This window comes from Fusarium coffeatum (genome assembly GCF_003316985.1).
Source record: "Fusarium coffeatum strain FIESC_28 chromosome Unknown BRIP53273_contig_174, whole genome shotgun sequence".
NCBI classification, from domain to species: domain Eukaryota; kingdom Fungi; phylum Ascomycota; class Sordariomycetes; order Hypocreales; family Nectriaceae; genus Fusarium; species Fusarium coffeatum.
In genome coordinates, this window is record NW_022157967.1 from 124251 (window position 1) to 150146 (window position 25896).

Genomic DNA, 25896 nt, shown 5'->3' on the forward strand with positions numbered 1-25896 from the left:
AATAAATGCCTGATGTATGACGTTATTGCAGTATCAAGACATCCATGTACACAGGATTCTTCTGTATAACTATAGGTTTGCTGTATTGTATCAGATTCTAAGATTTTCAAGCCCTTCCTAATGTATATGATTCCATTTATTTGGATAAACAGCCTTCATTGTGGGTAGTTACGCTTGGACTCTCGTTCTTAATTCCTGACAAGCAACTTACCCCAGACCTGTTTCAAGCTGTGTAAGTCTCGGCCCCAACAACAGCCTCGACTAAAGTCCGAACAACTAATCTCGGTTTGAACTTCTAGTAATTCCGAATCTGTATAGAGATTACGTCCATGTTCACCTGGGACTTTTGCTTCATGCCACCACGACCTATTTAGGACACTTTTCTCAAGGCCGTATCGAACTGGAAACCAACGTGAATCTATGTAATCCGTGTTACTGGACCAGTTATCTGGAGCATAGTCTATGGAAACATTATCGGCCCTTTCTTATGTTACAAGCAAATACTGCGCCGTGTTACTATATATTTCACGTCCATTCTATCGCCTCAAGCGTCTTCTTCGTGTTAACCCCTGTCGATATTATAACTTGTAAGGGAGTTCCCTAGGGTAGCTTTGCGGTGAACATGACCACTACTCAATCATGCTTGGTCCGCTTATACTATGTAAAATCATCATGGGAACATTGTAAAATAGCCACTCCGGGAAAGGTCAACTGCCGCCCGAATTGGGTCTCATAGTCCATCATCTTGTAAGAAATCAAGCCTTGTCGTGAGGAGAACCATGTCAATTTTGATCTACATCGAATGACATATTCGTGAAAACAACAAGGAAGGTAGCATTCGATGCCGAATTAGGCGGATCGCCACGTCCGGAGGCACTCAATTAAGTTTGAAACGCATATCCCCAGCTGGGGAAGTTCGAAAAGAGTATTTCAACCAACCGCACCAATTGATTGAGAGCACATAGTAATCTTGGCCTGATGATCAATTCCGATGTGAGACTTCCCCGGACCTGGAGAACAGGGATTGTGGAGATCTTCTCACTTATACGAATTTAACCTTCGGTACTCATCCATATTAGCCGGTAGTTCAGAAGTTCAGATGTCATTCACTTCAAAGCTCTTTCTTGGAAAGGAGCTATGGAAAAGTATATAAAGAAGATAGACAACGGCCTTTGACAACGAGAAACACTTGGACTTTCTCAGTAGCAGATTCACAAGTGTTTCCAGCTTCATCTCAAAATGCTCTTCTCTCAGTCTATTGGAGTTGTGGCTCTTGCCACTTTGACTAGTGCCCTTCCAGAGCGCAAGACTCTCGCAGAACGAGAAGTTGGCAAGCTTCCAGCTTTGGGATGGAATGGTTGGGTAAGCTGATCTAGTTGAAGATGCTCCTAGATGATACTGACATGGTGAACAGAACCAAGGACAATGCAATGCAGCCAGCGAGAAGGTCGCCCTTGACACAGCTAAGACCTTCATCAGACTTGGCCTGAAGGATGCCGGTTACCAATATGTCAACATCGATGATTGCTGGTCTACAAAGCAGCGTGATTCGAAGGGCAACCTTGTCCCTGACCCAAAGAAGTGGCCGAGGGGTATCAAGCCTGTCGTCGATGAGATCCACAACATGGGTCTCAAGTTCGGCCTCTACGGTGACAGAGGTGTAAAGACTTGCGCTGGTTACCCCGGAAGTCAAGGTCACGAGAAGCAGGATGCCCAACTTCTTGCAAGCTGGGGCGTTGACTACTGGAAGTACGACAACTGCTACACAGAGTGCTACACAGGCAACGCAGCCGACATTCAGACCTGCCCTGACGACAAGGGTCCTAGCTCTAGACCTGGTTACGAGTTGATGAGAGACATGCTCCGCAACACAGGAAAGGATATCCTCTACTCTCTTTGCAACTGGGGCTGGGATGAGGTCTGGACCTGGGGTGCTTCGGTCGGACACATGTGGCGTATGAGCGTCGACAACTGGGGTAAATGGGAGGATGTTGTGCGCATTGCCAACCAGGCTGCGCCTATCCTCAAGTACACCCAGCCTGGTCGCTACAACGACCTTGACATGATGGTAAGTGCAACAGTTCCCATGCCTATCGGCGAAAGAATGAGTACTAATAGAGATAAAGATCCTTGCCAACGGTGCTTTAACACCAGCTGAGGAGCGAACGCACTTCGCTATCTGGGCCATCACCAAGTCCCCTATCATCTTGGGAACAGATATGACCAAGATCAACAGCGACGAGGTCAAGCTCATCACAAACAAGGTAATTACATCCCATTCTTTCCTCCACTATAGATATAAGCTGACAGCATTATCAAGGGCCTCCTTGCTATCAACCAAGACCCCCTGTCAAAGCCTGCCGTGCCTTTCACCCCTCCTGGAACCCCTACCAAGGGCAACGGCGAGATCTACCCTTACTGGTCCGGACCTCTATCATCCGGAACAGTTGTCGCCATTGTCGCCAGCAAGGGCAACCTCGATACCAAGCTCAGCCTCTCTCAGGTTCCTGGACTCAAGGACCAAGACTACTCATGGACCGAGATGTTGACTGGCGCCAAGGGAAGAGGCAGGACTGTTCAGGCCAAGCTCGAGAAGCACGACATCGCAGTTTTCCGAATCGACAACTAGTGGGAGATATGAATACTGTAGATAGCTTTCTTTCAGCTGGCGGCAGTTTGTTGTGGGTTTCCTTGACCAACAGTTTCTAGCAAGAATACGTATATAGTCACAATTCTCAGTTTGCCATTCATGAATATCCTGCCTTGCAGTCAAAATGAAATCTTGGAAGTGGCGTCGCTGCTGTGAAAGAAAATTGCTCCAATTCGCTAAGCATCAAACCCAACTCACTGATATCAGCATCAACTCAACAATAGAAGGGTCTGATTCCGTTGTGTATGTGGGCGCTCAACCTTTTGCTGAATAATCCACCTCTTGTGCAAACCCTGACTCCGATTGAAAGAAAAGAGACTCTCTGAGGAGCGTGAGGACAAGAGCTCATCCAGAAATGCGTAAAATATCCCTCCACAAGTAACCCGGAACCTTCGCGACATCGGGGCACTCCTAGTCCGTCTTGGGCGCATCGGACTGCCCCTCCTTCTTCTCTGAGTCCGGTTCAGTTCTCTTAGTTAGAATCTCGTCAATGACCCCCAAATCAAGGGCTTCTTCCGGCGTCAAGTACTTGTCTCGCTCCATCAAATCATTAATCTCCTCTAGCGTGTACTTGTCGTGACCCTTGGCTTTGTTGAGATGATATTGCATGATTTTGTTGGACTGCTCTCGTGTCTTTTGGATCTGGTTTGCGTAGATCATGATATCCGATGCTTGACCACGAGTGCCACCGAGAGGTTGATGAATCATAATTGAGCTGTGAGGGAGCGAAAATCGCTTGCCAGCTTCACCTCCTGCAAGGAGGATAGCTGCCATCGACGCGGCGCCACCTATGCATACCGTAGAGACTGGCGACTTAATGTATGTCATGGTATCGTAGATAGCCATGCCTAAACCGGTTGTAAGCATCGATCAGGAACTCGTAGTTGAGGGGGGCAGTACCTGAAGTGACAGAGCCACCAGGAGAATTGATATACATCGTGATCGGCTTTTCGGGGGTATCGGACTCGAGCCAAAGAAGCTGTGAAACAATCGAAGCGGACATGTAATCGTTGACTTCGCCATTGAGGCAGATGATTCGTTCCTGGCAATGTTAGTATTTGAAACCACGAGCACAATAGCCTGCACTTACTTGCAAGAGCTTAGAAAAGATGTCCCCTGTACCCAATCAGCTTATTGTAAAAAGTTAGATGACAACATAAAACGGACATGTTTTCCTCCCGGCAGCCTGGACATGTTAGCGAGGCGCAATGATGCTCGCATCAAGAAGTAACTTTACCGACGACTCTTCAATATAGGGCATGGGGATGTTAGCCATTGGTGGTGTCATTGGTGATTGACCAGAGGAGCTGGAGAACCCAAAGGCTCTCACATGCTGTTGCGACACGCCGCGCAAAACGCGCAACGTTCTTGGTCGTAGAAACATTGTAGCAGGTACCTGGATGATGATGTTGGAGGACTGGGGCCGATCGGAAGTGGTGGGGGAGCTTTACGTAGCTCGGCGGCGTCTTATCGATAACAATTCGACCCCGGCCTGAATTTAGCTTCATCTTCTCTCCACCACAGACTTCGCGATTGAACAAGCACGATCCCCATATACGATGAGTCGACCACGATAACTTGAAACGATGAACAAGTGTACCAAGGCCTGCGCAGGCCAGCTTCGGAGTTCACGGTTAACTATCGACGGCCAAAAACGATGGATCTCTTACGATAGATCAAAACAGTCCCAGGAACAAGTCCTCCAGCAAATACAATCCGAGATTGAAAGGATAAAAACCTGCACGAACCAAATAGATCCGAAGAAGAAGACTATCAAAACAGAATCGGGAGAACTGCCATTATCTCCAGTTCTGAATCCAGAATGGACCGCTAAAAGGAGACGAACGCGCAAACCAGAGGCAGGGAAAATGTCAGGTCAATTCCGTCGGCATCTTTCGAACAATCCTTACGGTATGTAATCCATACTTTTTAGGAGAACAATGACTGAGAGTTCGATAGCTGAGGCATTGATGACTCCGATGCGGTGGTGTAAGAATACGAATGCAATTCTTCCCAAATACTTTTTACAGGACTTCGATCTGGTCAAACATCCGAATCCTAACCAGAAGGAAGCGTGGTACGCTCCAGGTCCTCTATCATTTGTCAATGTTATGCCATGGAACATCGCAAGGACAGTAGAGCAAGACGAAACCATCACATATACGCAAAAGGACGAGACGCCTGATATGACTTCGCAAACGAAGGGAGGCTTGATAGAAGACAAAGTAACCGCAGACGTCAAAAATGCACGCCCAGAAGAATTGGAAGAAGACGGCGAATCTATAGAAAACTGGAGAGAAGACTCGCACCGAGGCGGACGTTACGTCACCTACGCTCTCTCACGCAAAAGTCTAATCGAACAAATCGGAAAGAGCAAATCCCTTCAAATTAAAATGAGAGCTCAACGTAACGGTATGGCAACAAGAGGACTGCCTGAAGAACGAATTTTTCGGCCTGATATGGACGAAGTGCTGCTTAAGATGATGCAGCGCCAAGCTGCCGACGCGCTCATAGCAAGAAGCTCTAGCAACCGCGGCACAAAAAAGGATCCACACAGGTTCATCATGCCGGTAGACAGCTGGGAAGAAGCCCAGAAGCATGTTTCCGGAGGGGCTATACTCTATATACCCACAGAGCCATCAGATGATATGAACAATTATGCGACTCTAGACGTGGAAGGCGCCAACTACGGCGCAAAGGTTGCAGTGCACGACTTGAACTTCCTACTGGGAGACGAGGTTGAGCGACTGAAACAAGAAGCAGAGGATTTCGTTGGTCAGGAACTGCTGGTTTTGAAGAACTATAGAAGTGAAAGCATGCGAAGCTTGTTTTTGCTACTATGGAGGTTGCAAGGATATTTGGCAGAGCCCCAAATAGAGCTTATCGAGCCCAGGCAATATTAAAAGTGTAAAATAGAAATATACTATGATTATATGCAAACTTTGTATATGCCCCCTACCTATCTGATTGCTCGATTCTGTTGATGTTTGAGGTACCGGCCGGCCCCCAGTACGGCCCCGCATTTGCCGATGGCGCCAACTGTCACCTCCGATAAACGCCGATGGGCCCGTTCCGTCTTTCAAGATAGTTGCGGTAGCACAAGATCGTAAGTCTCCCTTTGTTTGCCGCTTATCGTTGGAAATTTCTCATACCGTTTGTCCAGGACTGAATTGCTTCAAAGAAGATTGGTTGAGAAGTGTTTGAGCGATTTATTGTTCATCTTTTGGACGTTTACAGGAGCAGATTGGGAAGGTATAAGGGATCACCATCGGCGAAGACTTGATCTTGATCTTTCCTTACTGTATCGAGGAACTCAACCCAAGGAAAGCTTTTGCAACGTCAAACATCTCACATCTGCAAGTCAAGTATGGACAGCAACCCCGAATGCATTCAGCCGGCAGACTGGCAAGCCGGCCAAGCTGTCCCCGTCTTTCTCATCCACGACGGCGGCGGCACAACATTCTCCTACCACTGCTTGGAATCTCTGAAGCGTCCTGTGTACGGCATTCATAATCCAAACTTCCACAGTGGAGAACCTTTCGATGGAGGACTCAAAGACATGGCCAAGCTCTACACACGTTTCATCACCGAGACTGTCGAGAAACCCGACTTCCCCAAGCGATACAACTCAGCCGGAAAGATCCAAATACTTCTCGGGGGATGGAGCATGGGCGGTCATCTGAGTCTCGAGATCGCAAAGCAACTCAACCCTGAAGACACTGATATCCGAGTCATTGGCATTCTTATGGTCGATACCATCTATCCCTTCAAATACTCGAGTGAAGATCGCAAAAGACCCGGTGAAGGTTCGCAAGAGGGCAAGAATAAGAACCAGATACTTGCCGATCGCGCCATGGCTGATGCTCGCCGCATGATTCAAGCTTGGACTCCCCCAGTATGGGATGGGGACTCCCAGGAAGGCCGCCCTCGAATTTCACTTCTCCGCGCCAAGGAACCCGTGCCGACGAAAGAAGGCCAAGCCGATATTGTCGATATGAGCCGCGAGGATCGGAACCTTGGTTGGGATATGTACGACAAGAATCTCTTTGCTGAGGTGGTGGACATTGATGGTCATCATTACGAGATATTCGCGTTCAAGTACATTGAAGATATCTCTGAGAAGATGAGAGAAGCACTGAATAGATTGGAGCATGCTTCTAGGAAGTAGACGAACGAGTGTATTGGAATGCATGGGTTATCTTGATACTGGCACAAAATTGTGTCTGCCGACTCTCGGATGCAAAGGGTATGGTGAATATATTTAAGCTTCAACATATTTACAACGCTGATAGATTGATAGATCTCAATAGAATAGAAGTTTCAGTAGCAAAGGACACCGATATCATGATGGCCTTTAGACAACTTATTAAGACTGATTGCTACTCACAACCACATAGCAGGGATTCACAAAATCGCCGGCGTCGCTGATAGTTCTTGGCAAACGTAATGTTCGTAATCAGATCTCTTCATCGTTACAGCTGAGGCTTTCGTAGCAATCCATGGTAAGAAGATTATGGTGTCAGGAGTGTCTACACTCAAGTAGGTAGTCTCATACGCTCGGAAGCTCGGCAGGATAGAAATACGCAAGCTGTATCGGTAGCTTCGATGACATGACTCTGGTGGACAAAGTGGATAATGCGCTGAAGTCCCGCCGGAGTTGGAGAACTCCCCCCGGCGGATCCAAGCATTCCAGTTTGCAGCCAATCACGATACTCGAATTGTCATGCGGGGAGCACTTCAACGGGGGAGGAGCGCCAAAGTCACAGGGAAGATCACAGGGAACCCAGCTGGAAATTTTGCCCATCAAAAGGGCAGCCGACATCGCAGTTGAATCTAAGAAATTCCACAAACTTATCATCACTTGAATTTTGGGATCACTGGGTGACTGATCAATATCCCAATCCCACGCACGCTGTGACTTTTTGAGTTTGTCGTCAAAGCTCCAATTGGCCCTTGCTTTTCGTCTCAAGTCGTCATTATGCTTTCCCGGTCACTGCTGCGCTCGAGAGCTGTGGGAGCTTTCCCCCTCTCCTCCAGGAGCCATGGGTATGTTTATCACGATCCATTGCCAACGACCAACGATATCCTATATGCAATCAATTCGTGCGTGAATACTAATATGTCTCGTATTGTAGTCGCTTCCTATCTACCACCGCCATCCGCGCCGATGACAAGCTCAACAAGATCTCTTCCAACATCACCCAGCCCAAGGCCCAGGGCGCCTCCCAGGCTATGCTCTACGCCACCGGTCTCTCTGAGGATGACATGAACAAGGCCCAGGTTGGTATTTCATCGGTCTGGTACGAGGGAAACCCTTGTAACATGCACCTTATGGATCTCTCTGCCCATGTTAGGGAGTCCGTCGCCAAGGCTGGTCTCATTCCCTACCGATTCAACACCATTGGTGTCTCTGACGGTATCTCTATGGGTACCACCGGTATGCGATACTCTCTACAGAGCCGAGAGATCATCGCCGACAGTATCGAGACTGTCATGAACGGTCAGTGGTACGATGCCAACATCAGCTTGCCCGGTTGCGATAAGAACATGCCGGGTGTGGCCATCGCCATGGGCCGTGTCAACCGCCCTAGCATCATGGTTTACGGTGGTACCATCAAGCCCGGCTGCACCAAGCAGGGCGAGTCTATCGATATTGTTTCTGCTTTCCAGGCCTACGGTCAATACATCACTGGTGAGATCACCGAGGAGCAGCGATTCGACATCATCCGAAATGCTTGCCCCGGTGGCGGTGCTTGCGGTGGCATGTACACTGCCAACACCATGGCTACCGCACTTGAGACCCTGGGTCTTACCCTTCCTGGCAGCAGCAGCAGCCCTGCTGAGGATCCTAGCAAGATCGCCGAGTGCGAAGCTGTTGGACCTGCTATCCGCAACATCCTCAAGGAGGACATCCGACCTCGTGACATCATGACTCGCCAGGCTTTCGAGAACGCTATGATCGTCACCACCATTCTTGGTGGTAGCACCAACGCTGTCCTGCATCTTATCGCCATTGCCGACTCCGTCGGTATCAAGCTCGACATCGAGGACTTCCAGAAGGTTTCCGACCGTATTCCTTTCCTTGCCGACCTAAAGCCCTCCGGAAAGTGGGTCATGGCCGATATGCACAAGATTGGCGGCACTCCTGCTCTCCTCAAGTTTCTGCTAAAGGAGGGTATCATTGATGGCTCTGGAATCACCGTCACCGGTAAGACCATGAAGCAGAACGTCGAGGAGATGCCTGGCTTCCCCGAGGACCAGACCATCATCCGCCCCTTGAGCAACCCTATTAAGCCTACCGGCCACATCCAGATCCTCCGCGGTTCTCTGGCTCCTGGCGGTTGTGTTGGCAAGATCACTGGTAAGGAGGGTCTCCGATTCGAGGGTAAGGCCCGTGTCTACGACTCCGAGCCTGCTTTCATCAGCAGTCTCGAAGCTGGTGAGATCAAGAAGGGTGAGAAGACCGTCGTTATCATCCGATATGACGGTCCCAAGGGTGGCCCCGGTATGCCTGAGATGCTGAAGCCTTCTTCTGCCATTATGGGTGCTGGTCTTGGAAAGGACGTTGCCCTTCTCACCGACGGCCGCTTCTCTGGTGGTTCTCACGGTTTCATTATCGGCCACATCGTCCCTGAGGCTATGGAGGGTGGCCCTATCGCCCTCGTTGAGGACGGAGACAAGATTGTCATTGACGCCGAGTCACGCGCTATTGACCTCGTCGTTCCCGAGGAAGAGGTTGCTCGACGTCGCAAGGCCTGGAAGGCCCCCCCTCCCCGTTACACCAAGGGTACACTGAGCAAGTATGCCCAGCTCGTGAGAAACGCTAGCGAGGGTTGTGTCACCGACAGCGGTCTCAAGAACTAAAAGGCTCGTGAAAGCCAAGCAAAAATATTATATGTAACGATGTAATTCCTTTTAATGGGGGTTGGAAAAGGCGAATTTAGATTTTGGTCAGAATTTATATCCCAATGTTTTTCGTTTTAACTTGAGGCTTCTTCTTTCGTGATGGATGTTGCGTGAAATGCTTTGGGCTTGAAGAGTCTACCTAACTAGCTAGAACGTGGAACTTGAATGTCAATAAATGCAAAGACCAGCCCAGAAGACAAACGCTGTTCTACAACGATCGTGGGTATTTGGCCGACTAAATAGAAACCTCCAGATAGCTCCTTGCAATGCGACAACTCCTTTTTCAGACTCTTTTCCTAAAATCGCTCCTTCGATCTCAAACCAGAATGGAGGAGCTCTTGCGTTACAACCAAATCGTCGATATCGGTGTCAAGGACGTTAGCTCGAAGCGCCTGGCGAATGCTTGTGGTGCGGTAGATAGGCGCAACGTACGCCATGGCTGTTGAGTGATATGAGGTGCCTCAAGGGGAGAGTGAGAGAGAAACCAGAATCCTTCCATTTTCTTCAATCGCGATCATCTCTTGTTGTTTAGTACGTTCACAAAGGCCGCCTTGTCCTTCAACGTGAGTCCAACACGCTTAACGCGGCTGAGTCTGGCAAGAGCTTCGCCTACACGATCAAGAACGCGCTGCTCTTCCGCCGTGACGCCCGCGCTCGTCTCATTACGTTGACGCAGCCCATCGGAGGTGGATGGCGAGACGCCGTTGGTCTTTGCAGCAGATGTGTTGATCTGGCCCTCAGCGATTCGGACGCGGATACACGTTGTAGGCCGAGAAAGGAGATCCCACAGGAATCGGAACCACTTTCCGGGTACAGGAGTTGTGACGTCGGATGGCGTGTATCGAATGCTAACTGGGAAGATGTGGACATCGGCTGGCGTTTGCAGAATACTCGGGCTGAAAGGAAGAATGGCCTTTCCGTTGGTCGTTCCACATTCGGGAAAGACAGCAATGACCTGTCCAGGATTGCTGTCCAGAAGGTCCTTTATCTCAACGAGTTTGGCGTTCGGGGGAGGAGCAGTTCGCACGGGCGAAAGAGCTGCAAGAACAGCACCGAGCAAGCTAACACGCTGCACACGGCGGGTTTCAGGATACGAGATCGTAAAGATGGGGTCGAAGATAGCGGCGAGATAAATCGCATCGACAGGACTCGAGAAATTGGCTGCGATAACTGAGCCAGGGTGAGGGAAGCGCTCGCGGGGCTGGTCGGCCAGGGTGCCACGTTTGACACCGTCGAGCTGCAGGTCAACCCACCATATTCCCGGTATAGCCATCAACCCCCAAAGGGCAACCTTTCTAAAGATAACAGGCAAAGGAAGGAAGTGGAAGAAGAGGAAGTAACCGAGAAAGTAGGTGATGAAGAATGGCAGGCGGCAGAGGAAGATAACGGCGTGGGTGAATGTTGCGACCGCTGATACGGGTGTCGAGACAGGAAGAAAGGGCGCGATACCCGTCGCTATAAGATATCAGCATGTGACAACCTTGAGTTTTTGGAGGTTATTACCTCGATCGCGAAATTGGCTATACTTTTCCATTGTGATAGTGATCGCGTGCTGTAAGAGAAGAGGACAAGCGGAGGGGTAAGCTATCGAGACATGAGCAAGCTCAGAAGCTTTTCGCTTTTATGTTTGCTGGCTGGCCTTTGTGGAGAAGAAAGGCGACTCGGTTGAAGATGACGAGAACAAATGTGACGGCGTTGCGAGGTCAGACTTTGCGACAGCGCATACTATCAAGCGTCATACCATATGGATGTATCAGAGTGACATGTGAATGTGTGAACATGTGGCCCCCCACGTTAGGAAACTTGTCAATGGTGCATGCTGAGTCAGCGGAGAAGCTGATAGCTTTAAGTTAGACCGAGAACAATTACAGCATTCGGCTTGGAGATACATAGCTACGCACTTCTCTGCAGTTGAACAGAAGGCTATTTAAGCTGATCCAATCCCTTTCACAGCATTGTAATATAAAAACAAATGGTCAATAGTTCTTTCGTTCTGATTTGCGGGGCAGCACTCTGAATCTCAAATGACACAAGCCCTATAGAAATCCTAATAGGTAAGGAAAATCAAGATTTATTCAAGGTTGTCATAAAGATTAGGGTAGTGTATCTTAAGCCTTAGTGCCCAAGTATTTCTAAATTATTTTGTTGATAGCCTAGGTAAGGTTCGGATCACCTGAATGGGAACAAACATGGAGGGTTGAAAGACTTCGAATAAGCTCAAGCTTTGGAGTTTAAACAACAAACCGTTGACTAAGACGTCATATTCAATAACGGTTGAAAGAGAAAACAACTCTAAAATACCTGACAACCAGGTTATCCATATTATCCTGATTAAGAGGTTCCATTGCATCTTACCCGGCTGGGTTCTACAATAATGTTAACGTCGAAATCCCCTTTCCGTAGTGGGGTGTCTCCAAAAAGCGGATTTGGCCCATCGCCCCAGCAACGGGTTGACATAAACAACGTAACGCTTCCGCATCGCCAATCTCCAAGGCTATCCCGCAAAAGGATCCTTCCAAACCAACCATAATAATGCTCCATCAATGAGTTGAGCACCGAGCGTCTGCCATTTTGCTGTTACTGCTTCTGCTTTCATTATCTTTGGTGTATTGCCAACGTCTCTTGCTACTACAGTGTGAAGGCGCTTCGTTGCTCCCTATTGTCCGTGCTTGTGCCTGGTGTCTCTCAACCGCGGGCGCACTGTTTTCACTATGGGAGAGGGTTCGGTACGTTGTTTACCCACCTAAAAACTTAAGACAGACACTCATTATACATCTTCATAGCCGACTCGAACTTCAAAGATGAGCCGACTACCCGCGCCTTCTTCGTTGTCGATGTCAATAGGAGGAGGGGGCCTTACAGAATGGAGCGAGTCGCAACACAATGCTCGCATTGCCTCTACAGCAAGCTCTTTATCCGCTCTGAAGAACCTCAAGCGCGAGATTCCTCAGCCAGGTAAACGCACCGCTGCGCATTTGGAAGTTTGTTCTGACATCATACAGCATCGCAATCCGATCCCAAGCGCAAACCTCTTTCTGACCGCGCCCTCGAGTATCCTTCAAAAGCGACCACATATGCCGGCGGTGCAGCGGCTGCACGATCTAATGTGCGGCCTCAAAGTCTAGCGGGCATGTCTTCGGGGGTAAGTTCATGTTTTTGTGACTTCAAAGTCTAGCTTCGATGCCACGAGCACTCTTCGACAAAACCAATTCGACTTTTCCAAGCGACATGACGACACGGATCCAGTGTTGAAACTGCGCTCACAGTTGGGACTACAACGATGTTGTCCTGCCCAGTTGCTGCAGCGAATATGCAACTGGATGACACGACCGTCCATTTTTTTTGCGAGTTTAACATGGGTCCGCAGTTGCTAATTCAATGTCTCTAGCTCAAGCAGCCCTCGACTACACAGTCTCGATTCGGCGCGTCTACATCGATGGGCTTTAACAAGGCCACTCAAAACGGGCGTTACGGCACGACGACAGCGACGACAACTACCACCACCCGAGTCAATGGAGTTAATGGGCGCCCTACTCATGCCCGATCGAAGAGCCAAGCACCTCGCCCACGCACAGCACATGCCATCCGCGAAGAACAAAACGAGCCTCCAGCCAGTAATGGTACGACAGAATTTCAACTATTTTGCACTCCAGCATACGTTCAGCTCCCTCGACACAAGACAAGAATCTCACAACCCGTTATGGCCCTTTCAACGATCAGAGACAGCTCTCTGACTTCGAAGTTCAACGATATGAGCCTCGAAGATGAACATGAGCCCGGGAGTCAAGCGATTTCCTGCCCCCTGACACGTCAATCATCACAATCATCAATCACATCTCAAATTTCCAATATTCCTTGCAAACGACGTGGCCGAGCTGGCCAGAACGACAAGAGCGCCACCTCACGACAGGTGTCTTCAGAGCGGGCTTAGGGAGCTCCTCCGAAAGCACCGAACAATGAGCAGGTGAAGCGAAAGCTTGATCAGTTCGAAGAGTCGCTAGCTCTGTCGCCTGTCAAGACCTTCCAGTCCCCCGTCAAAACACCATCCCCAAGCAAATGCTTTTTAAACAAAGATTCGAATCTGACATCATATGTAGCATGGGACGTCGATGGCCGAGTTGTGGATATGGAGTCCCAGTTTAAGGAGCTCAAGGAGATGGTGAACACCACTCTCAGCGAACGAAAAGGACATGACGATGCTCTTGAGCTCGCCAAAAAGCGAGGTATGTATTGCTTTGGAGGGTCCAAATTGGCCACTAACTCTATCTAGTGCAAGAATTGGAGAGCGACAGAGAAAAGCTTGACAGGAGGAATGATGCATTGAAGTCAGATCTTGACTCGGCAAGAGAGGAAGGTCGACAAATTCGACACGAGATGGAGAAGCAAAAGTGGGAGTTCGAACGACAAGTAGACGACCAGGAACGAAAGAACCGAGAAAAGGTTGACGATATGTCAAGACAACACCGAGCAGCAGTCGACGAACTCAGGAGGGAACTAGAACGACTAAAGGATCAAGAGACAAAAGATCACGAGCAAAAGGTGGAAACCTTGACCAGACTTTACCACCAGGAATTGGCAGAAGAACGACAGAAGAAAGACCGCGAGATCCAAGAACTACGAACTCGAATGGGCAACGAGCATCAAGACATGGGCGTCGCTATCCAGAGGAAGGACCGTGAACTCCAAGAAGCCAATTCTTTAGTGGAAAGTCTTCGTGGAGATCTCGAACGGGAACGCACCTTGAAGGGTAGCCTCCAAACCAACATTGCCGAACTATCAGCAGCCAACACAACCCTGGAGGCCAAGATTAACTCGCTCAAGTCACACGTCGAATTTCTCGAATCCGACAACAAGGCACAGTCCGACTCATTTGCCAATATGGAAGCACGTCTACAAGAAGCCCTCCGTATCGCTGAGGAGGCCCAGCAGAAGCTCATCAAGGAGGAGACTGAGCGCCGAGTACTTTTCAACAAGTACCAAGAGCTCAAGGGCAACATTCGAGTCATGTGTCGTGTCCGACCCCCTCTGGGCAACGGCGAGGGAGAGGCAGCCCAGATGTCGTTCCCTGATGACAAAACCTCGTCTGAGATCGTTCTGGCTGGTCCTGAAGAGAAGAGCAGCCTGGGACAAATCACAAGAAAGAACTATCCGTTCGAGTTCGATCGTGTGTTCGTCCCCGGTACCCAGAACCAGGAAATCTTTGGCGAGATTTCTCAATTGGTTCAGAGTGCACTTGACGGCTACAATGTGTGCATCTTCTGTTACGGTCAAACTGGATCTGGAAAGACACACACCATGTCTTCTAGTGATGGTATGATCCCGCGTGCCACTCACATGATCTACGACACAATCACCAAACTCAAGGAGAAGTCCTGGGAGTACACCATGGAGGGTTCGTTTGTCGAGGTGTACAATGAGGAGCTCAACGACTTGTTGACACCCAACGATCGTGCTGCGGCAAGAAGGCTGGAGATCCGACACGACGAAACTCGCAAGCAAACGACGATCACAAACTGTAAGTCGGTACGCCTTGACAGCCCATCCAGCGTGGAGATGATGCTGGAGGAGGCGCAGAACAACCGATCCGTGGCTGCAACAAAGGCCAACGAACGGTCATCTCGATCCCACAGTATCTTTATCCTCAAGTTGATCGGAGAAAACGCCGCTACTGGCGAGCGATGTGAGGGTACTCTCAACCTGGTCGACTTGGCAGGTTCTGAGCGTCTCAAGCACTCACAGGCTGAGGGCGACCGTATGAAGGAAACCCAGAACATCAACAAGAGTCTGAGCTGCTTGGGCGACGTCATTGAGGCTCTTGGTCGCGGATCGGGCCACGTGCCATACCGTAACTCCAAGTTGACTCACTTGTTGCAATACAGCTTGGGCGGCAACAGCAAGACACTGATGTTTGTCATGGTATCGCCGCTCGAGACCCATCTGAAGGAAACACTGACAAGTCTTCGGTTTGCGACAAAGGTATGTTTGTTCCCCGGCTATGATTGTAACAAAGCTAACAAGAACAGGTGCACAACACACATATTGGTACTGCCAAAGCCACCAAGAAGGTCCGCGATTCAACATAGGCCGGCCTATAGACTATCATGTGGAATATTGAGACGACGTAGAAGTCTGACATGTCAAGAGGAGTTGTGCTTTTGTTGCTTTTGAGTTGGGTCAATTAAGGATAGCGTGGAATAGGGCGTCCAGGAACTGAAAGGTCTGGATTGAAGGAGTTGAGGAGTATATATGGTTTAAGAGCTGTCGCCTATGCCTAGGCCAGCTTATGATGTGTTTGTGTCAGGCAAGCAAGTAAACTTGATTGATTGAACGATTTCTGGACATTGGTTGGGGTAGACGAGGACATAGGCTTGCTGTGTCTGGAAGGTCTATAGTGAAGATTGTATATATCGATACCTGAAATGCTTATGACATGCATTGATCATCCTGATTGATACTGGTTATTATTCTAGTGATTGGGGTTGGTGGATGTCTCTTTCCGCAGCCAACAGTTAACCGCCGAAGAATAAGCCAATCAAAGAGTTCAAATTCGTGCCTGTCAATCATCGATTGAGTTGGCCGCTTTCGTCCTTACATCTCTTTGATCTTTGAGCCATTCTTTTTGCAGCACAATATTTTCTCTTTCATGATATCACAATCGCTTCTTTATCATTTCTCTGGTACAACAGCTCCTCAATTGGATTGTTCACTGTCCAAGACCCACTAGTATTTTTTAACAGCGCGTTACGGGTCAGAGAAGCAAGGCATCGTCTCTGTTTCGGATCACTCACAGACCATTTGTCTCTCCTTCAGGTAAGTAGCAGAGGAATTGTCCTCCAAGGCTTAGGCTACCAGAATGAAGTGGCCTGAGTGTTGGTCCAAATGGCATAAGGTGGCTGGCTAAATTGTCTCGTCTCTTAGGCTTTTGGCGGCTCTCTCTCTTTCTTCTCTCTCATGCGCGACACTTCACGCTCCACGTCTTCTCATCTCAACTCTTCATAATGTCAACCGGACTTAAAGGGTCAATCTGGGCTGTAGGAGGTCGCTCTCGCGTTCAAAACGCCCCTTCGCAACGCGCCTCCTCTCAGCCATCGCGACCCCCGCCCCCACCAACAACTACCTCAGAGCCAACTATCTCAGCGCCAACTGAACCGGCTGTCTCAGTACAAGCTATCTCAACACAGGCTATGTTACCGCCGGCACCGGCACCACTGTCCAGCTCAAATCCGCCATCATCGCGCTTAACATCGTCTCAGGCTTTTCATCGCTTCGAGCAAGCTTGTCAGAGATTGCGCTGGAAGTATGTCGACCTGCAGAACTCGTATCATCGCGCTCTGAACCCAGAGTCATCCGGATTTCCGGTGGGCGAAGCCGAAAAGAACTTCAAGGTTGACTTTCATGAATTCTACGTCTGGATCGAGCAAGCGCTCGTTCTTCTCCTTCTTGTATTCGATATCATGGTACCTCAATCATCAAGAAGAGGAAGAGATGAGAAGCACCGCTATCATCATGACGTCCTTACCACTTTGGAGAATAAGACGGGACCGCTGTATGAGGCGCTTGGAAAGGGAGAAGTGAACATGGCGCTCTGGAAGGCCAAGGAGCTTCGAAATCAGTGGAAGGACGTCAAGGATGGCAACGGCAAAGAGACGGCACCGCTAAAGATGTACGATCTAACGTGGATTGTGACGCAAATTCTGAGTGGGTTGGAGGCTGGGTATGGGCTTGCCTCGAGGAAGGTTGAGATGGATAGTCGGGGGAGGTCATGGGCTGATGACTTTGATGATGAGGTGGTTATGGCCGAGGATGATCAGTGGGAATGGATGGTTGAGCCTATGGATTGGGAGAGCGTAGGGGGGTAAAACGATGTTTTTGATGGCGCAAAGACAGCCTCAAGATAGAATATTTTGGTCACCTTCTGCCAGCTTGGAACACTTTGGTTACTTTACTTTTGCAGCCTGAGCCGCAGAGGTCATTCTTCATATTGCCTACCTGGATGGCAAGTCACACTTGGCACTTCTAGATTAGATCAGAACCTATGTTGATGGGAAGATCTTGGCAATTTGAGACCACTCTATATGGCCTAGTTTCCACAGTCGAATGGTAGATAGTAGACAATGGCCCTATACTCATTCGAAGGAATAGACAACGATGGACACTTATGACAAGTGCAGCACAGGAAAGACATTCACTTCACGTTCGATCAAGATAAAGCAACAACCCCAATGTATTTTCTATGAATTATCTACCCCCATGAAGCTAGTTGTTCCAGATACAAATAAAAATGAATCAATCAAAGTTAAGCAGAAAGACATCAAGTCATTCCAAGAAGGTAAAAAGAACAAGAATCCAACAGATCATTGCCTACTTTGTACGAAAACAACAGCTTACCATCCAAAACCCCAGCGCTTGCGAACGTAGGCAGGCTCACGGTACGAAGGGGGCTCGTAAGCAGGAGGTTCGTAGTCGGGCTCCTTGATGCCGGTAGTAGCAGAAGCGGCATCGCTAACCTTGCTTGTAGTAAGGGTGGTAAAAGAGGAGAAACCTGTCACTGCATCGGCGCTTGACTCGAAGGAAAAGGTTGGCCAGCCGTTGTTTGCGGAGCTTGGAGAGCCGAAGTCGTAGTTGCGAGGGTAACTTGGCTCCAAGGGGATGGTGACAGTTGTTGTTGGGGCAGATGCAGTGGATTGAGCGAGGGTTGTCTCGATGGAGGCTACACCGGAGGAAGACGTAGTCTCAGCTCCGGCAGGTGAACCACCGGTAGTCTCAGATCCCACAGTGGTCGATAATCCGGTGTCACTACTGGGAAAGGTAGTCTGCTCAACGACATCCGAAGTTGCGGAGATAACAACCGTCCCACCAGAAAGAGTCGACGTGAAAGATCCAGCTAGAGCAGACGACTCGACGCTCACATCAGCGGTGCTGTGGACAATAGTTGTGTTCTCATAGACGTGAGTATGCTGGGTCGATGTGCAGTCCGAAGTGGTCGACTCTTCAGCTTCAGTAGTACCGGTAGAAACTCCAGCGCTTGTGGTCTCGGGGCTGGAGCCACTAGCGGTCGAATCAGTTTTAACAGCCGAAGTACCTGCAGAGGAAGTCTCGACAGTGCTGGAAGTTTCCACCTCAGTCTCAGAAGCAGTAGAGACATATGTACCAGATGACGAGATAACAACTTGGGTAGTCTCCCCTGAAGCAGACTCGGACTCGGATGCAGATGAAGCCTCAGTGCGAGTGAGAGTGATAGAAGATGTCAGCGTGAGACCAGTGGCTTCGGTCGTGACACCTTCAGTTGTCATAGAGCCTTGGTCAGTCTCGCTGCTGGAACCCTCGACCTGAGAAGATGTTCCAGGGATCTCAGTGGTTGCCTCGGAGGTAGCTGGAAGCTCAGTAGAGTCGGTGGTGCCAGAGTATACAGAAGTAATACTCTCAGTGACAGTGACCTGGCTGGTGAAAGTCGACTCCAAGATAGTTGTGGAGGCTTCTCCAGTGACAACAGAAGTACCAGTCTCCCTAGTAACGACCGACCGACTCTTTTCGGGAACAAATACATGGGTGCTGGTACTCTCAGTAGACACTGACTCGGTACTACCAGGGGCAGACTCCGAAGGTTGTTCGGTTGAAGCTTGAGTGACCTCAGAAGATCCGCCTGCCTCAGTGGACTGGGTAGTTCCAGATGCGAGAGCTGAAGATTCGGCGCTCGGAACAATAGTTGGCATAGTCTCAACATTTGTGAGACTTTCGGTGGTGCCAGATGCAAGAGCAGAGGAGTCGGCGCTTGGGACAACAGTAGGAATGGTCTCGATATCTGTGAGACTCTCAATAGTTCCGATGCTGGTCAAGATTTCGGTAGTGCCAGTGATAATAGCTGAAGAGTTGCCACTGGGGATAACACTAGAGATGGTCTCAACATTTGTGAAACTCTCAGTAGTTCCAACGCTGGTCAAAATCTCAGTAGTGCCTGAAGTAACAACTGAAGAGTTGGCACTGGGTACAATACTGGGGATTGTTTCAACAGTCGTGAAACTCTCAGTAGTTCCAACAGTGGTCAAAATCTCAGTAGTTCGAACGGTCGTCAAGATCTTGGTGGTACCAGAGGCAAGAGCTGAAGAGTTGGCGGTAGGGATAATTGTTGGAATAGTTTCAACATCTGTGAAGCTTTCAGTAGTTCCGATGTCCGTTGTAATCTTGGTGGTACCAGAAGCAAAAGAAGAGGAGTTGGCACTCGGAACAACAGTAGGCATGGTCTCGATATCTGTAAGACTCTCGGAGGTCAGGGTAGAGTATCCATACAAGCTAGACTCCGACTCCGAGGTCTCACCAGCGAGAGCGCTCGACCCAATGGTAACACCAGTAGATTCCGAAATGGCAATGGTGGTCTCAATGATAGAAGTAGAAGTGTATGAGCTGGTGATAGCGCTAGTGTTGGTAAACTTGGTCGAGATTGAGGTACCAGAGACGGTGGGCAGAGAGATAATGTCGGTAGTCCCAATAGGAGTAGTCTCAGACAGAGTAGCCGAAGATACAGTTGGAAGCTCGATGAGTGAGGTGCCGATGTACTCAGTCGAGGTACACTGAGATACGATGGAGTAGCATGACGAAGCACACTCGGTAACTGTTTCGGTGACAGTCACGGTGCTCTGAGCAGCAACAGCTGAAGCCCTGTACGAGTTAATTTAATGACTTTGATCAAGATTGAGATACACGAACCAGAACCCCGTGAGGGCCAATCGAACGAGGAGAGACATATCCATGTCTCAAGAAGGGAAGCGAAAGTACGAAGTCCAAAGACGAGAGTAGAAAACGAGTGACGAAAAAAGAGTGAGGTTGGTTTCACTTCTGAACAAGAAGATCTTAGCACTACAAGATTTCTTTGGAAACTCATGTCCCCTCTTTATACCTATTCTTTCCTCCCCAGGAGATGAGGCCTCGCACGAGTCCCGTTGCCATGTAACCCCTGACGAAGCATTATGCCGTGGTACCGGAAAGACCGTGATGAGTAGTATCTTCACGGCGTTATTAGAGGGTGTGGAAAGCATGTGTTTATCCGAACTGTACGTTTCGTCTTGCCGTTGGTTTAATTATCCTCCCGTCAAAATACCCTTCGGCTTCCGGCGGTGCCATGCTATCCATGTTGTCTCCTTGAAAACAACATCAACAACGGATATTTTCGTTACAGCTTATGCGTTATGCCGAGCGATCCCGTATCTCATTACGAGCATTCAAGTTTAGGTATCTGATATGAAGGTACCTGACTTCAAGATGGAAATTAGAATAACCAATGCCAGCTGGCACTCGAGAGTCAGTTCAACGTCTCACAGTTACAGCGCACATTCAGACTCATTAATTCCTGGCCTAGACCTTGACCCTTCTACAAAAGTTCTTTTTTTAAGCCTCGTCGACGTTGTTAATTTCCCATTGTGCGGGATCGTGAAGCCGAGCCTTGCATCTGCTGTGTTGAGGCGTGTTACACGAGTACAGACACATGCTTCATATCTACAACCTGATAAAGTACAGTGACACGAAACTCATCACCGAGGCCTCAGGTTTAGTCATTGTGTGCATGCATATTTAGATATGTGGCGTTGACAAACACGCGTATGACTAGGGCCGACGGACGGAAAGGTGCATATGTCCGCATAATAGGAGCGAGACCGATCGAAAGGGGGTGGAAAGAACAGGACCTGTCGAAATAAATAGATACGTATTCAAAACAAAGGACAAAAGAAGACTTGGCGGTCAAGATACGGGTGTACGGCATTGCTGCTGAGCGAGTCAAACGCAGGCCACGGTTGTGGGTAGCCAGCCGAGACTGAGTGTCAGATGTTGAGCACGTTGCTGGGGGCTTGTAGAGTATCACTGCATCGCTGGAAAACTTGAGATTAAGCCTTTTTTGTTATTTGTTCTGTCTCAGAGTAATATAAGATGGCATAACTGTGGAGATACTGCGTAGCATCATTACTATTCAATCTTCATGGTGCATCTCGACTTAGATGGAAGCTCGCAGAACCTTGAAAGCATCCTCCCGGGAGCCAGTGAAACGAGCCTCGGCCGTCTTCCAGTTGATGACATTCCAGATGTTATCGACATAAGCAGCCTTTCCGTTGAGATACTATATTCATATTAGTACTGCACCGAAATCAACAGAGCTGTACAACTTACCTGCAGGTAGTAGGCATGCTCCCACATATCAACACCAAAAATGGGCACCTCCCCTCCTACAACAGGGTCTTGGTCCTTGGTGGTAACGATGCGCAAGCCCTGCGTATCCTTGACCAGCCATCCCCAGCCACTGCCCTGCAGACCCAGCAGCGTCTTCTTGAATGCTTCCTGGAAAGCCTCGATGCCACCCCAGGTCTTGGAGATCTCAGCGCTGAGGGTAGGCGCACTGTCAGGCTTGGAGTCTGGTGAGCTTGAGGGGCAGAGGTTCTCCCAGAAGAGAGAGTGGTTAATGTGGCCGCCGCCGTTGAACTTGATGGCGGACTGAAGTGCGATTTGACCAGCGATGTCGTTGGACGAAGTAGCGGTGGCGTAGTTCTTGAGGGCGGCGTTGAGATTCGTCACGTAGGCTTGATGGTGCTTGGAATGGTGTAGCTCCATGATCTGAGCAGAGATACTGGGCTCAAGGGCCTTTACTGCGTTAGCTTGTGTTATAACTTATGGGTTGAGGATTGGTGATGAGCTTACATCGTAGGCGTACGGCAACGCCGGAAGAGAGTAGGTTCCAACAGACATGGCTGAATAAGAGTGAATATTGTCAGAGATGATAGTATAAGCTTGGTCTGTCTCAGAAGGACGATCGGGTTCAGCGTTGACAAAAGAGGAAGATGAGGATGAGACGAGAAGGAGGAGGGGTAGAAGTGAGGTCTTTGGGAGGAACATGATTGCGTCAGAGTCTAAAGTTATTAATATCTATGATTAAGACTGTATAGAGTGATAGTGGGTGGGTGATTGGAGAGTCCTTAGTTCATCAAGGTACTCTTTCTGGAGTGTTGTTGTTTCGAGAGCATTTCCCCTCAAACTTGCTCACCCAGAAGTTACCCGATTCGGGAACACCGCTACATGTTGGGGCCTTGTGATTGGTGAGTTTGTGTGAGCACGTTTGACGGCACAACCCACGACTTTTTGGAATGAGAGACTATGAGAAAGATGCTAAAAAGAGGGATCAACTATATGAATAGACCAAAAGGGTACATAGATGATGGATTATTATCAAGACGATTTCTCTCTTATCATCTATCACTGTGTATCCATACTCACCAAGCATCTACACAATCTCAAACAATTAATCCTTCATCATGTGCGGTCCTGAGAATACAAACCGTCCTCGAGGAGGTGCTCTCGTCGCTCTCAACCCTCCTACCAACTCCATGTCATCAAGAATATGCGGCGACCTCGCCTTTCATACACCTGGCAGCCCAGCAAGTTGCAACGCGACACACGCAAGACTTACCCCAAACGACGAATGCAATATGAAGGGATTCTTTGATTTATATGTTGTTATCCAGTAAGTGGGCAGTCACTCCGAGGGATACACACACATATTAACATTGCGGAAGTTCTAGTGGTGATCTGACGAGAAACGCAAGCGAATGTGGCCTATTTCGCCAATTCCCCCTCAAGACACCCCCATCATCAGACGACTTTGTCGAATCACAGCTCCAAGGTCCACTATCTCTTGAAGTCGGAGGCGATGGGATTATTGGTCGTCGAGTTTCGGTCTATTCGCGCCTCGCAACAGGACAAGACAAAATTGTGGCCGAAGGTATCGTCGGCTTCAACTTTATGAGCCAAGAATTACCCGAGGAAACATCTTGCCCATCATCGCCATCATCGTCAATCTAGTAAAGAACCTTTATGGGCGGTCTAGCATTTTTGAGCTGGCCTACAGGGTCAGTGCCATCAAGGTTGACCATATGCGAACCGGGTGAATCGGAATGATTTGGGATTGGCAGTCTGCATGCATTATGTTATCAGGGTCCTCTTTTTTGCTGGCGATATAAGTTGTCACTCTGCTCGCGTGGAAGATATTTATTGGAACAGGCAAGCGACCTGGGACGGAGTTCATTCGGCGTTTAATCACAATATACGGGGTACAATTGCTTTGTTATTATTCGTTGCTCACTCACTCACTCATTGAGAATTACCATATCATCATTCCTGTTTGAATTACCGCTGTTGACCTATGAGGTGCTGTTTTTGGTATACTTATCGCGAAGCGTACATGGTGCACCAATAGCAATAAGACATTGCTCTCTCTGGTCCCTGAATCAGGTACAGAATTTCCAAGGCGAGCCAAATTTCCTTTATTGGGAAAGTTCCCAGTAAATCTGTCAGTGTCAGGGATCAGCCGTGGCTCGAATGACGTTTCAACGCTGATAAAAATAGCACAGATCAACATCGAGTACCAACCTCCGACACAACATCATTGTTCAACCTCCATCACAAATTCACCGAAATGGAATGTAAACAATGTAGAAAAGCATCAATTGTTCACTGACAACTCATGTCCTGTCCGTAATAGCTGTTAGCCACAGAGGCTACCTCTCAACAGAGGCGATTCAGCCTACCAGACACAGCCACGCACAGCCACAAACAACACACCTCTCCACTTAGGTTCTTCGCTTCTCCATCACTATCATGGATCCCTAGCCGCCTTCGACCTTGGCTTGGTCGCGACTGCAAGCCGAGCCAAGATGAGAAAAAACCAAGCTTCCCGTCAGGCCCTTCTTGGCTTTGAATCATTCCTCATCATCCCTTCTCTACATCCCTGAATCACTTCTCCACAACTCCCATCTTATATACAGAATCCTCGATCCGTGTACAGTTCCAACCGCGACTCTTCATTGCTCTTCGACATAACCCCATTGTTCGACACCGCTATTTGAGAATACAATACAATGCCCTTCGTCGCAAATACTCCCGAGTCCTTTCTCAATCGAACCGACTCCAAACTCGCTGACGGAACATGTCGCGGTATAACCTCCAACGGAAGACCTTGTCGTCGCCCCGTCGCCCAGCAAAATCCCAAGACCGATAAGCGTGGACGTCCTGTCACCCCTGACCCGCGCGATGAGTCCCTTTACTGCTGGCAGCATCGCGAACAGGCGAATATGTCGGCACATTCGAGTCCTGGGCCGCGAGCCACTTCAACGCCGATTTTGGAAGGGCGCACAAGCTTGGATACGTTGACGGATAGATTGGGATTGGTAGACTTGCAGGAGAAGAGGAAGCATGGAAAAGAGAGGGTTGATTCGGGTCGCAAACCAAGCGGTTCAAACCCGAAACCACAAGCGAAGCAATCTTTGCTCTGCTGTTTCTGCTTTTCGGTCCCTGTTGAAGATAATGAATCTTCACGGCCATCACGACCAGAACCACGTCCAGTTCAGAAAAACAACTCCATACCTGTACCACCCAAGCACAACTCAAAGCAAAGTCTCACATCCGGCGGCAAGTCACCCCGTCGACCTCGCAAATCAACAGGCTCGCAAACAGCAACCATCAAGGATTTCATCCCTGACTCTTTAGACGCCGCTACCGCCTCGGCGCTTATGGCTGAACTAGCCCGTCCATTCGGTAATGGAGAAGAGCCCGGCTTCATATACATGTTCTGGCTCACGCCTACATCTCCGGCCGCATCTGCTGCGCCCGTTGACGCAGCGCGCTCACTGCTGTCACCCCCGTCACCAAATCACCAGTCACGCTCTCGAAGCGCAAGTAATGCTGTATCGAGTTTCGCGGCTGCGAATTCGTCCAAATCTGGAAACACCATGCTTCTCAAGATTGGGCGCGCACAAAACGTACAGCGCCGATTGAACCAGTGGCAGCGTCAGTGTGGTCATGAAGTTGAGATTCTGCGATATTATCCCTACCTCCCAGGGTCGCAAGAATCGTCGGGTGTGGTCCCTCACATGACGCAACATGTACACCGTGTAGAGCGCCTGGTCCACATAGAGCTTGCGGGCCTGGGACTCAAGGCAGATGCGGCTAAATGTGAAGCTTGTGGTAGAGAGCATCGCGAATGGTTCGAGGTGGAAGCCACAAGAGAAGGCATCAAAGCTGTTGATGGTGTTATTAGAAGATGGATAGAATGGGACGAGACGAACCCATAGACTTGAATTATGTTACATATTTAGGTATGCATATATAGCCGGCGTTGGTTCACATGAATAATTACACGAAGTTACGATCCACAACCACAAACCGTGAGAGATGTCACGTTCAACCAGACCCGAGTCTACGGTCTCGGTATCCATTATATATAAGTATTCCTTCCCTCCCGGTCTATCAAACAATCGCACCAATGCCATCTGCTCATGAATCGTGAGAATCTCCTCGATCTCGCC

The 25896-nt window shown here is 49.1% G+C and overlaps 12 protein-coding genes across 12 annotated transcripts; 8 read left to right on the forward strand and 4 right to left on the reverse strand.

Moving 5' to 3' along the window:
- Positions 1-1239: 1239 nt before the first annotated feature.
- FIESC28_07774 (uncharacterized protein) lies at positions 1240-2629 on the forward strand (the record flags this gene model as incomplete). Its single annotated transcript, XM_031161914.1, has 4 exons — positions 1240-1362; positions 1415-2068; positions 2127-2264; positions 2321-2629. 4 exons carry the CDS (start codon positions 1240-1242, stop codon positions 2627-2629), a joined length of 1224 nt encoding a protein of 407 aa, XP_031014030.1.
- Positions 2630-3061: 432 nt separating this feature from the next.
- FIESC28_07775 (uncharacterized protein) lies at positions 3062-3911 on the reverse strand (the record flags this gene model as incomplete). The annotated part of the gene is made up of 5 exons (XM_031161915.1): positions 3062-3498; positions 3551-3692; positions 3741-3766; positions 3818-3836; positions 3888-3911. 5 exons carry the CDS (start codon positions 3909-3911, stop codon positions 3062-3064), a joined length of 648 nt encoding a protein of 215 aa, XP_031014031.1.
- Positions 3912-4518: 607 nt separating this feature from the next.
- On the forward strand, positions 4519-5553 carry FIESC28_07776 (uncharacterized protein; the record flags this gene model as incomplete). The annotated part of the gene is made up of 2 exons (XM_031161916.1): positions 4519-4561; positions 4610-5553. 2 exons carry the CDS (start codon positions 4519-4521, stop codon positions 5551-5553), a joined length of 987 nt encoding a protein of 328 aa, XP_031014032.1.
- A 464-nt stretch (positions 5554-6017) lies between these two features.
- FIESC28_07777 (uncharacterized protein) lies at positions 6018-6818 on the forward strand (the record flags this gene model as incomplete). Its single annotated transcript, XM_031161917.1, has 1 exon — positions 6018-6818. The coding sequence occupies one exon, from the start codon at positions 6018-6020 to the stop codon at positions 6816-6818; it is 801 nt and encodes a 266-aa protein (XP_031014033.1).
- Positions 6819-7628: 810 nt separating this feature from the next.
- FIESC28_07778 (uncharacterized protein) lies at positions 7629-9514 on the forward strand (the record flags this gene model as incomplete). The annotated part of the gene is made up of 2 exons (XM_031161918.1): positions 7629-7696; positions 7786-9514. The coding sequence occupies 2 exons, from the start codon at positions 7629-7631 to the stop codon at positions 9512-9514; spliced, it is 1797 nt and encodes a 598-aa protein (XP_031014034.1).
- Positions 9515-10070: 556 nt separating this feature from the next.
- On the reverse strand, positions 10071-11090 carry FIESC28_07779 (uncharacterized protein; the record flags this gene model as incomplete). Its single annotated transcript, XM_031161919.1, has 2 exons — positions 10071-11011; positions 11060-11090. The coding sequence occupies 2 exons, from the start codon at positions 11088-11090 to the stop codon at positions 10071-10073; spliced, it is 972 nt and encodes a 323-aa protein (XP_031014035.1).
- A 1177-nt stretch (positions 11091-12267) lies between these two features.
- On the forward strand, positions 12268-15639 carry FIESC28_07780 (uncharacterized protein; the record flags this gene model as incomplete). Its single annotated transcript, XM_031161920.1, has 7 exons — positions 12268-12282; positions 12340-12511; positions 12559-12698; positions 12945-13176; positions 13654-13779; positions 13827-15532; positions 15580-15639. The coding sequence occupies 7 exons, from the start codon at positions 12268-12270 to the stop codon at positions 15637-15639; spliced, it is 2451 nt and encodes an 816-aa protein (XP_031014036.1).
- A 915-nt stretch (positions 15640-16554) lies between these two features.
- On the forward strand, positions 16555-17415 carry FIESC28_07781 (uncharacterized protein; the record flags this gene model as incomplete). The annotated part of the gene is made up of 1 exon (XM_031161921.1): positions 16555-17415. One exon carries the CDS (start codon positions 16555-16557, stop codon positions 17413-17415), a length of 861 nt encoding a protein of 286 aa, XP_031014037.1.
- A 525-nt stretch (positions 17416-17940) lies between these two features.
- On the reverse strand, positions 17941-20304 carry FIESC28_07782 (uncharacterized protein; the record flags this gene model as incomplete). Its single annotated transcript, XM_031161922.1, has 2 exons — positions 17941-20212; positions 20261-20304. The coding sequence occupies 2 exons, from the start codon at positions 20302-20304 to the stop codon at positions 17941-17943; spliced, it is 2316 nt and encodes a 771-aa protein (XP_031014038.1).
- A 1235-nt stretch (positions 20305-21539) lies between these two features.
- Positions 21540-22432, reverse strand: FIESC28_07783 (uncharacterized protein; the record flags this gene model as incomplete). The annotated part of the gene is made up of 3 exons (XM_031161923.1): positions 21540-21662; positions 21713-22180; positions 22238-22432. The coding sequence occupies 3 exons, from the start codon at positions 22430-22432 to the stop codon at positions 21540-21542; spliced, it is 786 nt and encodes a 261-aa protein (XP_031014039.1).
- Positions 22433-22848: 416 nt separating this feature from the next.
- FIESC28_07784 (uncharacterized protein) lies at positions 22849-23395 on the forward strand (the record flags this gene model as incomplete). The annotated part of the gene is made up of 2 exons (XM_031161924.1): positions 22849-23057; positions 23110-23395. 2 exons carry the CDS (start codon positions 22849-22851, stop codon positions 23393-23395), a joined length of 495 nt encoding a protein of 164 aa, XP_031014040.1.
- Positions 23396-24450: 1055 nt separating this feature from the next.
- On the forward strand, positions 24451-25662 carry FIESC28_07785 (uncharacterized protein; the record flags this gene model as incomplete). Its single annotated transcript, XM_031161925.1, has 1 exon — positions 24451-25662. The coding sequence occupies one exon, from the start codon at positions 24451-24453 to the stop codon at positions 25660-25662; it is 1212 nt and encodes a 403-aa protein (XP_031014041.1).
- Positions 25663-25896: the final 234 nt, after the last annotated feature.